The sequence below is a fragment of the Peromyscus eremicus genome, chromosome 16_21, assembly GCF_949786415.1.
Source record: "Peromyscus eremicus chromosome 16_21, PerEre_H2_v1, whole genome shotgun sequence".
NCBI lineage: Eukaryota > Metazoa > Chordata > Mammalia > Rodentia > Cricetidae > Peromyscus > Peromyscus eremicus.
In genome coordinates, this window is record NC_081432.1 from 23,242,223 (window position 1) to 23,254,440 (window position 12,218).

At 44.5% G+C, this 12,218-nt stretch overlaps 1 protein-coding gene across 3 annotated transcripts in view; it reads left to right on the forward strand.

Annotated features, from left to right (window-relative positions):
- The window catches only part of Srgn (serglycin), a 30,432-nt gene extending 21,940 nt beyond the window's left edge, over positions 1-8,492 (forward strand). For all 3 annotated transcript variants that reach the window (XM_059281767.1, XM_059281766.1, XM_059281768.1), the window contains 2 exons: positions 3,760-3,910; positions 7,808-8,492. In XM_059281767.1, the coding sequence (XP_059137750.1) occupies positions 3,760-3,910; positions 7,808-8,066 (410 nt within the window). In that variant the 3' untranslated portion in view covers positions 8,067-8,492. The remainder of the gene's footprint in view (positions 1-3,759; positions 3,911-7,807) is intronic.
- The last annotated feature ends 3,726 nt before the right edge of the window (positions 8,493-12,218 follow it).

Below are 12,218 nucleotides of genomic sequence, written 5' to 3' on the forward strand. Positions count from 1 at the left end.
AAACATCCTGGATTCTGGGAGGGATCTTTCTATTCCAGTGATTTGTTTGGCTAATCTGCCAAAGCTGTAGATTTTGTTTTGTTTTTCCATGATGGAAAGATGTGGATGTTGACTGGGGTGCCTTCTTTTTTTTTTTTTTTTTTGGTTTTTCGAGACAGGGTTTCTCTGTGTAGCTTTACGCCTTTCCTGGGACTCATTTGGTAGCCCAGGCTGGCCTCGAACTCATAGAGATCCGCCTGGCTCTGCCTCCCGAGTGCTGGGACTAAAGGCGTGCGCCACCACCGCCCGGCCTGGGGTGCCTTCTTGTTTTATGGGCTGGGGATGCAGCTCAGTGGTAGGGCACTTGCAGAGGCTACCTGAAGCCCTGGGTTTGATCTCAACCCTGTAGGGGAAGTAAAAACACTCAGTTAGCTTTTCAGTAGAACTTCCTCAGGCTCACATTCTCTCAGCTCGATAGGGCATCAGCCACTTGCAGAGGGGACTGCCCTGTCCCATCCAACAGCCAGCAGCTTCCTGTGGCTACAGAACACTTGAAATATGCTGAGTCTAAACTAACACTTGAGTTCAAAATATGCACAATTTAGAAGAATTGGTTTAAAACAGTATAAAATATCACACTTGTAACTTTTATATTGATTCTATGTTACGATATTTTAATATGTTCAATAACATGTACGTAGTTTTTACTTTTTTAAAAAAAATATGGCTTCTAAAGAAGAAAAGAAGCAAAAGCAAACAACACATACAAAAAAACAAAACAAAACAATGCTGCTGAAACATTTAGTCTCAGCTGGAGTTGGTACTAAGGTTTTTAATTAGCAATGCTACTCTAGGCAGTTGAAGTGGGAAGACATCGCCCTCTGCTGGACAATAGCCTACATTTCACCCCCCCCTCCAGATACAAGTCATAGATTGCTAGACGCCTCAGTGAAAAATCAAGAGGAGAAAATAAGCGTTAAAATGCATCGAACGTGGGCTGTGAGCAAAGGCTTGTGTTGGTGGCTTTACAAACTTACATCTCATTTGAATCGGGAGCTCATGACTATAGTGTTGTTCACATTTGAAACATAGTAAACTGAGAACCGGACAGCAGTAATCAGTGGTGACTGGGTCTCCCTCCAAGCAGTCTGCTCCCAGAAATGGACCAGCGTTGTCCTCTTCATCCGGGTGATCAGCATTTGGAGAGCTGTGACCACAGTGCTGGTACCATTCCAAAAACCTACATTTTGTTTTTCTTTTTAACATGATTTCCTATATTGTTATTTTTTATGTTTATGGGATTTTAGCCTGCACGTAAATTTGCACTATGTGCATGCCTGATGCCTGCAGAGGCCACAAGAGGGCATCGGATCCCCGGCAACTGCAGTTAATGGAGGTCGGGAGCCACCCTGTGGCTTCTGGGAATGGAACCTGGGTCCTCTGCAAGCGCAGTCAGGACTTAGCCCCTGAGCCATCTCTCCAGCCCTTTGTTTGAGTCTTTTAAATGCTTACATCACAGAAGAATGTTATTACAGCACTTTAGAAAACGAGGTTTAAAACTTGCCAGATCTACTACCATAGCCGTTTGTGTGTGTTTTCTGCCACTTTCCGATATTTGTTGGTGCTGAATCGACGGTGTGTGCAAAGGGGTGTTCCACTTTCTCTTTTCCCCTTCATTTTTAACCACTTAAAGTTTTAAGGGCCTGGAGAGATTGCTCAGAGTGTAAGAGCACTTCCTGCTCTTCCAGAGGTCCTGAGTTCAATTCCCAGTAACCACAAGGTGTCTCAGCACCATCTATAATGAGATCTGGTGCCCTCTTCTGGCCTGCAGGCAGACATGCAGGCAGAACACTATACATAATAAATCTAAGTTTTGTTTGTTTGTTTTTGGTTTTGGTTTTCTCAGTGTAGTTTTGGTTCCTGCCTGGATCTCGCTCTGTAGACCAGGCTGGCCTCAAACTCACTGAGATCTGCCTGGCTCTGCCTCCCGAGTGCTGGGATTAAAGGCGGTGGCACCAGCCCGGCTAAAAATTTTTACAAGATATGAGCTGGAGAGATGGCTTAAATATTAAAAATATCTGTTGCTCTTGTTGAGTAGACACACGCGCGCGCGCGCGCGCGCGCACACACACACACACACACACACACACACACATACACTCATACAATTAAAATAAATTAATTGGAGATACTGTAGGGGGCTGGAGAGAACCCAGGGCCGGCACACACTAAGTGCAGTTCTACCACTTTGCTGTACCACTAGCAAACTCATTCATAGTTATGGGTTTCCTGTACTGTAAACACTTTCTACCAGAACATTCATTACCATTTGGTCCCTATCCTGTGACAAGTGAGCACTTGGCCATTTCTCTGAAATGTTGCCTCCTCTTCCATCCGGGGCTGTCAAAGTCCTCTCCCTCCTTTGCAAGAGTCCTAGACATGCTCCTCCTGGCTGGGTGGTTAGGAGCTACACTGGTGTGAGTCAAGCGTGTCCTGAGGCGGGGAGACGAGGCACTCAAAGGCGGTGCGGTATTTCTCACCAGTTCAGCCTCATTAAAGTGCGTCACAGCGCATGTATCCTACGACTTTATTTTTATTTTTTTTTTTTAAACATTTATTTATTTCATATACAGTGTTCTGCCTGTATGTATCCCCGCAGGCCACACGAGGGCACCAGATCTCATTACAGATGATGGTGAGTCACTATGTGGTTGCTGGGAATTGAACTCAGGACCTCTGGAAGAGCAGCCAGTGCTCTTAACCTCTGAGCCATCTCTCCAGCCCAGGTTTAAAATTTTTTAAATTATCTGGGTGATAGTTGCACAGACCTTTAATCCCGGCACTCAGGTAGGCAGAGGCAGCCGGTCTACAGAGTGAATTCCAGTACAGTCAGGGCTGTTACACAGAGAAACACTATCTCAAAAAAAAAAAAAAATGTTCATTGTCATAGGGTCCTAAAACACAAGTGGTAGGGTGCTGTACTGTTTGGGGTCTTCTTAGTGTACCCAACTATTTCCCCTGCTTTGGAACTCGGGGTCGAATTTACTGCCTTGTGCATGCTATGTAAATTCTCTACCACAAATTCTCTCACACTGAGTTGCCCAGGCTAGCTCTGACAGGCCTTGAACTTAGGACCTCCTGACCTCAGCTTTCTAAACAGCTAGGATTACAGGCCTGTACCATGAGGACTGGTTTCCTCAACCTGTCTGAACCATCAGTGGATTCATCTCCAACAGGATGTGATGGTTCAGAGCTGGCATCCTAGGACTCAGAAGTGGGAGGTGAGGAGGCGATCCTCTCCATTCAAGGTTGACCTGGGTTACATAGGGAGACCCTGTCTCCTAACATGGAGAACGAAGGCATAGGATCTGAAGCATCTCTGTAAAAGAAGGCGGTGCTTTGGCATCAGGTACCGATCTCCATCTGGAGGACCTTTGGGTAACGTGGAGATAAAGATACAGGCATGGCAACAGTGCTGGGCACGGGTGTGCACAGCTGTGATGCCAGCCCTGGGAATACTGAGGCAAGAGGACCAACAGCTCGAGGACTGTGGTGGTGCACACGTTTAATCCCAGCACTCGGAGGCAGAGGCGGGTGGATCTCAGTGAGTTCGAGGCCAGCCTGGTCTACAGAGCGAGATCCAGGACAGCCCGGGATATATAGAGACATACTGTCTTGAAAAGGAAAGAATCCAATTAACTTGTTAGAGACAGAGTGTAATAATTGCAATGAGGCTGTGTGAGGGATGCTTACGCCCGTGTGGGTTCCGTGTTCCGACAGGTTACCCTGCTCGGAGAGCCCGGTACCAGTGGGTACGCTGCAACCCTGACGGCAGCAACGCAAACTGCGTGGAGGAGAAGGGACCACTGTTCGACCTCATCATGGACGCATCCACCAACCTCCTCCGCCCATCGATGAACGATCCTGCTTTGTAAGTGGACTTTGGTCCGATCTCAGTCTCGCGGAAGCGGCGGAGTGTTTCCTTTCAGGTTCCTGCTGTGGCAGCTCTGTTTTCTGCTTCACACTAGGGGAAAACGTGCCACATGGGCTGAACGAAGCCTGAGATGTGCCAACACACGTGGGCTCATCCATGTTTCTGTAAGGTTTTCTTGTGGGTGGCAGGAACAAACATTGAGAACGATTCCCCCAACATACATGGAAAACGATTGAATATAGTTTTATATTTATGCAAATAAAGTGTTTACGTATTAAAATCGATTTAGATTTTTTTTTTTCTGAGACAGGCTTTTACTGTGTTGCCCTGGCTAGCTTGGAACTTGCTCTGTAGATCAGGCTGTACTTGAACTCACAAAGAGCAGCCTACTTCTGCCTCTGTATGCTGGGATTAAAGGTGTGTGCCTACCACAGTGGTTTTTTTTGTTTGTGCTGAATTGGAACATATTTATTAAATACTGAAATTAACAGGTTTTTTTAAAAATCTTTTTTAGTTCTCATCAGTGTTTATTCAGTTTTACTTTGTGATTGACTTGTCACTCAACATGTTCTGGAAAAACAAGGGTATATAAATCAATACTGTTAGGATCAAAAGGCAGCTAGGCATGGTACCACATTCCTCTAAAATGGATGGTTGTGAATTCATGTCCAGTCTGGGCTACAGAGTAAGACCTTGCCTCAAGTCAGCTTCCACAACTTAGGAACAGCCCTGCTTTTGTTTCCCATTTACGTGCGTGTGTTTACGTGCATAAAGATGCCTCCGGGTATGTGTGGAGGTTGGAGGACAATGTACAGGGCTGAGTTGTTGTCTAGGGGACTGAACTTAAGTCATCGGACTTGGTGGCAGGCACCTCATGTGATGCGCCATCTTGCTGGCTAGTGTGGGAAGATGCCAGCTGGTCATCTCTGGTTCCTCGGCTGTCTCTTGTTGACTTTACATCTCTGCTACTCCATGTTTAAGCAGCCCCCCCCTCGGGTTAAATATTTAGAGTTCCCCTATACTCTGTACCCACCAGCTTGTCTCAGACTTTTATTCTGCTATTGCCTCTCTAGTCCAGCATCTTCTTTCACCAGTATACAGACATTCTAGGGCTTCCTGACATTGGATAGACCACCCCCAACTCTATATCTTTTGTTTTGTTTTTTTGAGACAGGGTTTCTCTGGATAACAGCCCTGGTTGTCCTGAAACTCACTCTGTAGACCAGGCTGGCCTCGAACTCACAGAGATCCGCTTGTCTCTGCCTCCCGAGTGCTGGGACTAAAGGCGTGCACCACCACCACCCAGCTCCCAACTCTGTTTCTTTATAACTGTTTCTCCACTCTGTTCTTTACTATGTCAGATTATTTTTTGAGACAAAGTTTTCTCTCATTATACAGGAATGTCTGGCCTGGAACTCACTCTGTAGACCAGGCTGGCCTTGAACTCATAGAGATCTGCCTTCCTCTGCCTCTCAAATGCTGTGATTAAAGGTGTGCGCCACCATACTTGGCACATCAGCACGTCATAGAAGGGATGCTTATGCTAGCCCCTCCCCCAACACATATAGTTGGACTGCTCCTGTCCTCAGTCCAGAGGATTTGGTGATTGAGACACATCAATTGATCATGTCTCTATTTTTAGGTTACTTGACCGCTTCACTGCCTTTTAAGATGATTGACTCACTACTTCCTCTGAAAGCCCCTTCCTGTGGGTGTCTGCCATCCACCATGTCTGGGTTGTTGGGTTTCTGTAGCTGTGTTCTCTTTGGCTCACGTTAAACATATGGTGTGTCCTGGCTCTGTCACAGGGCTGTGTTTCCTCAAGGTGACCTCTGCCTGTTCCACACCTTTCAATTCCGTCTGTGTGTCAGTAACGGTCATGTCTGCATCCCGCTCTCGGTGATCCGGCAGGCTGACGCAGCCTCCTGGGCACATTTGATGACATTTGTTTCCTGACTCTGCATTACCTACCATTTCCTGATTGATTTATTCACTAGGATATTAACTTCTTGAGCGGGGGACCTCACTTTTCTTTCCCTGTTATATCTCAAGCAGTGAGGGCAGAGACCAGCTAGTCAACAAACAATTTTTTTTTTTTGCATGAATGACTGGGTATAATTCTTACCAGTTTTACAGCTTATAGTTTGTGATTTTCCTGGAGAAAATGACCCATAGGCTATAACATTAACAACCACCCCCACTTTTGAAACAGGGTCTTGATATGTAGACCTTGTTAGCCACAAATTTGTGGTCACCCCTTTGTCTCTTTTGTGCCACCATTCTGGGCTGGAAGTCAACTTTTGCCAAAGATGCTCTGCTGTCCAGATTTGCCAAGGATGGGTGGCACCGTTTCTCTGCTCTGGCTTTCGTGTGCTCTGTAGAATGAGTTACATGTGTCTAACCAACCCCCTGACTCAACCCTGGCCGCTTCCCCCTTTAGCTCAAGAGTACATATTTAAGTCTTATATTTTAGGAGAGGAAATTTAGTGTTTAAGTTGTGGTAAGGTTAATAGCCTCTTCCAGGTGTGGTGGGCCACACCTTTAATCCCAGCACTCTGCAGACAGAGGCATGTGGATCTCTATGAGTTCTAGGCCAGCCTGGTCTACAGAGTGAGTTCTAGGCCAGCCTGGGATATACAAATGAGACCTTGTCTCAAAAAAAAAAATCTACAAACAATAACAAAAAAGAACTTCTTGAGCTAGGTATGTAGGTACATGCCTGCAAGCCTCACATTTAATAGGCTGAGGCAAGAGAGTCAAGAGCCTGAGACCAACTTGGCCTTCCTAATGACACTCTACCTACCTCAAAAGAACAAAGAGTGAGCATTAATCTTTGTTTTGGTACTATGTGAGTTCATTAGAAGTTTTGTGGAAAGCTTAAATTAGGAAACAATGTCATCTGTCTAGAACGATTTGGTGGTGTGCCCTTTCTTTAGGGAGAAAATATCAAAAGATTTTTTTATTGTTTTTTTTTTTTAAGTAGATGGTGGTAAAGAAAATAAAAAACAGGATTTCTGTAGTTAGTGATATGAACAATGAACACTGTTCATCTGAGTCTGCCTTGGGTAAATGTGGAATCAGTGAGGGCAATGAGTTAATATGATGAAAATAAGCAAACATTGACATGGAGGGCTTGGTTTATTGTTTTTCTATTAAAGATTTTATCTATTTTTTAAAGATTTATTTACTTATTATGTATACATAATATACATGTATGCCTGCATGCCAGAAGAGGGCGCCAGATCTCATTACAGATGGTTGGAGCCACCATGTGGTTGCTGGGAATTGAACTCAGGACCTTTGGAAGAGCAGCCAGTGCTCTTAACCTCTGAGTCATCTCTCCAGCCCAAGTTGCATCTATTTTTATTTTACATGGACAAGTGTTTGCCTGCATATATGTGCAGGCACCATATGCATGTCTGGTGCTGGAGGAGGCCAGATGAAGATGTCAGAGTCTCTGAAACTGGAGTAACAGGTGCTTGTGAACCTCCCTGTGGGTGCTGGGAACTGAACCCAGGTCCTCTGCAAGAGCAGCAAGTGCTCTTAACCACTGAGTTGTCTCTTTAGCCCTGGCTTTTTGTTTGAAGCATTGAAGAGGGTTTTAACTCCTTGATTTTGAACAACTGGGTGTCTAAATATGTCTCCATGTCTTCTTCTCACTCCTCTTATTCTCCCTAACCCAATCCCATTTTTGTTTTGTTTTTGGAGGAAGACTCAGATAGCCCATGCTGGCTGCAGTTCACCACGGGTCCAAGGATGACTCTGATCCTGCAGCCTCTACTGCCCAAAACTGCAATCATGTGTTACTCCACACACAGCTTATTTCTTTAGATTAAAATATTGAAATTACAGTATTGGTAAGTTGAACTTTACATTTTTTTCTTTGTATTTCAGGATGAGAGGATTCCCAGATGATATCATCCCTATTTCTGAAGACATTTCTGGGTCAGGCTCTGGCTCAGGTTCGGGATCTGGCTCCGGGTCCGGGTCGGGCTCCGGCTCTGGTTCCGGCTCAGGAAGTGGCTTCCTAGCTGACCTGGAATGGGAGTACCAGCCAGCAGATGAAAGCGAGGCTGTCTATTACAACTATAGGCCTTTAGACAGGATGCCCCACGAGCAAAACCAAGAGCAACCAGAAGATCTGATTATATGAAAGGGACCGTGTCTGCTCCCCACCTCCACACAGAACAATGTAGTCAGTATACTTTGTGTACCACGTTTAAATGATCAGTCTTGGGATAAAGAGTTTTACATGAAATTTAAAATACTTGGAAATGACTCTTAAATCCTGTCAGCCTTTCCTCATGAATTCTTAAGGAATTACGCTTAAATGCTGTTACTGCTCTGGAAAATATCTGCACTTATATGTGTATTGAATCAACATTATGGAATTAACTTCCACCCCCATTATTATACAACAGCCTTTAAAAGCCACACTGTTTCTGAAAATTCAATTTGAATAGCAAATTGATGAACAATATTTCATACCAAAAGTGTTCAAGAACTCGACTTGTATTGTGAATGACTAAAGTACTCCTTTTTATGATTAAAAATAAAATAAAACGAAACAGTGACCTCCTCCAGTGGCTACGTGACGTGGTTTAGAGTTATGGCTTCATTGTGCTATGGCCATCAGATATCATGGAGAAGCAGTGAATGTTGTTTATCTAAAAATATTATGGGTTGGGTTGGGGATTTAGCTTAGTGGTAGAGCACTTGCCTAGCAAGCACAAGGCCCTGGGTTCGATCCTCAGCCCCCCCCCAATATTATGGGTTGTACAGTTAGAAGCTTAACATCTTAAGTAACACATAGTGTGGTCTCAATGCCTCACAATGCTTGGCCTTTTCCCCCAGATGCCTGTTTAATTTCAAATGTTACTCCGTTAAAGCAAAGATACTACCAAAGGGGGGAAGCTTTCTGGGATTTCTTTTTCTAGTCCAGGAAATAATTACTTTAAAAATGATTTTCTTTTTAAATGTATAATATATATATAAAGATACATAGGATATCGTGGTGCTGGAGAGATGCTCAGTGGTTGAGCACTGGCTGCTCTGGCAGAGGACCCAGGTTTAGTTCCCAGAACTCTCATGGCAGTTCACAACAGGAGATCTGATGTCACTTTCTGGCTTCCATGGACACCAGGCATGCACATAGTGCACATATATACATACGGGCAAAACCACTCATTCACATAAAATAATGATAAATATATATACTTATATATATATTGGTTTTTCGAGACAGGGTTTCTCTGTGTAGCTTTGGTGCCTGTCCTGGCTTTTGCTCTGTAGACCAGGCTGGGCTCCAACTCAGAGATCCACCAGCCTCTACCTCCTGAGTGCTGGGATTAAAGGTGTGAACCACCACTGTCTGGTAAGTTAACTTTTTGTATTCTAGCAAAATGATTTTGGGAGGAGGGTGAGGCTGGGTCAGTCTCTACATGTCGGCTCCAACTCTCCATAACTCCCGATCCCACAGATCTGGTCTCCTTGGGCATCAGGCACACACGGTGCACATACATGCATTCTTTTTTTTTTTTTTTTTTTTGGTTTTTCCAGACAGGGTTTCTCTGTGTAGCTTTGGTGCCTTTCCTGGAACTCACTCTGTAACCCAGGCTGGCCTTGAACTCAAAGAGATCCGCCTGGCTCTGCCTCCCTAGTGCTTGGATTAAAGGCATGCACCACCACAGCCTGGCCCATACATGCATTCTTGTAGGCACACACTCATACACATGAAAAACAAAAGTAAATAATCTTTTTTTTTTTTTTGAGACAAGGTGCAGTTTTGTGCCTTTCCTTTTCTGGAACTCACTCTGTAGCCCAGGCTGGTCTCAAATTCACAGAGATCTGCCTGGCTCTGCCTCCTGAGTGCTGGGATTAAAGGCATGCACTACCACCGCCCGGCAATAATAAATATTTTTAGAAACAAATAAAAACATACCCCCAAAACTAATTCAATAGCTTTGTATGAGTCTGTGTCTTTAATAGGTAGAATATATGGGTCTAAGAATGAAGGAGCAGAAATAAGGACTCAATTGCATCGAATATAACTCTGGAAATCTGTGCTTTCCATTCCTGAAACTGTTTTTCAGATTTAGATGTTCCCTTAGTTAACTTTATCCGTCAACTTGACAAAGCTTAAGGTCGTCTAAGAGGAAAATCTCCGTTGAGAAATTGCCCAGATCAAATTCGCATGTTGGGGATTGTTTTGATTGTTAAGGAAGGTCTAGCCCACTGTGGGTGGCACCATCCCTAGGCGGCCGGTCCTGGGCTGTAGGAAAGCTAGCTTGGGAGAGCACGAGCAGTCAGCAGTCCTTCATGGTTTCTGCTTCAAACTCCTCCATGAGTTCCTGCCTGGATTTCTCTCAGTGATGAACTGTGACCTGGAAGTGTAAGCCCAGTAGATCCTTTCTAAGCTGCTTTCAGTCAGAATATTTTATCACAGCAACAGACAGGAACTGATGACATGGCTCCCGGGGAACTTTTCCCCTAGGGTACCTTGTGAGAGTCCCAGTGAACTTTAGGCGTGACATTTTAATCCATGTATGCAAGGGATGAGAGCCAAATATAGGACTCACCTTGGGTGTAATGGAGCTAATCACAGGACGGACCTGCTGCATAGCTGAGAAAAGGGATGGCTGAGACTCAAGTATGTACAGAGGTTCCTCCTAATATTTTACCCTCATTAGCCAAGGACCAAAGCTGTAGGAATATTTATGACCATTCACAATATAGTGGTGGAAACGCAAATAACTGTAATATATTTTTATTATACATGTTTTTTCCCAAATCGATAGTAATTATAAATGGGGGGTTAGGGATTTAGCTCAGCGGTAGAGCGCTTGCCTAGCAAGCGCAAGGTCCTGGGTTCGGTCCTCAGCTCTGGGGGGAAAAAATTATAAATGGAATGCTAAGACAGCAGAGGGAAGGGAGTGAATGATTGTGCAGAAGCTGTTTGTTGCTACTGTCTTAGTATTTCAATCACTGTTTAAAATATTAATGTATTTATATCTTATGGTATTCTGCCTTCTTTCATCTGTGCTGAACCAGGATTTCTCATTCTTGTTATTATTGGTGCTTTGGGAAGGATTTCTTTCTTTTCTTTTCTCCTTCTTCTTCTGGCTGAATCGGTGTTTGAACCTAAGGCTCTGTGTTACCGTAAGTTTCTCCGGTCCTGCCACATCCCGCAGCTGCTTGGTCTCAAGCAAACACACAGAGACTTACATTGTTTACAAACTGTATGGCCTATCGGTCAGGCTTCTTGCTAGCTAGCCCTTATAACATAACTCAGCCCATTTTTATTAATCTATATGTTGCCATGTGACTGTGGCGTCACTGGTCTGCTGGCATCTTGTTGCTCCTTGGGCAGCAGGCTGGTGTCTCCTCCAGCTCCCCACTTCTTCCTCTCATCTTTAGTTTGAATGTACCACCTAACCTTATCCTGCCCTGCCATAGGCCAATGCAGCTTTATTTATCAACCAATCAGAGCAACACATATTCTCAGCGTACAGAAAGACATCCCACAGCAGCTCTGCCACGAAGCTATACCCCAAGCCTCTGGACAGGATTTTTTTGTTGCAGGGTGATGCCTTGTTTATTGTGGAATGTTTACCTGTGTCTCCAACCCCTCTCCATAAGATGCTCAGTAGTTCTGTTCCCCTAGATGTCATGGAAAATATGCCCAAACATTTCCAAATAGTCACCTGGGAGAAGTCGTCCCCTCTTAAGATTTGCTTTGTGGAATTGATGATCACTTAGTTGCTTATGTCTCATCCCTAACACTGCTACCTTTAAATTGATTACCCATTGCACAAGTCATCAATGGTTTATAGAAGCCAGGCATGGTGGCACAGGCCTTCAATCCCAGCACTTCTTAAGTGGAGGCAGGTGAGTTCAAGGCCAGTCTGGTCTCTATAGTGAGTTCCAGACCAGACAGGGCTACAAAGTGAGACCCTGTTTAGAAAAACAAAACAAAACCGCCTGTAGAAAATAAGACATTAGTAGCATAGTCATTCAACTCTTTGATATAAAATACCTTTTTAAAATATTTTCTTAGCTGGGCGGTAGTGGCACATGCCTCTAATCCCAGCAATCTGGAGAGCTAGGCCTGACATTGTTTACCATTGTGCAGCAGCAGGAGAAAGAATCACCATCAGCATTAGAACTTGAGCAAGCATGGTGGTTCACGATATAATCTTTGCATTCAGGAGACTGAGGCAGGAGGATCACAAAGGCAAGGTCAGCCTGAGAAGGGTACTAAGACCATTTCTGGGACAAGAAGAAAAACAAGGGCTGGTGAGATGGC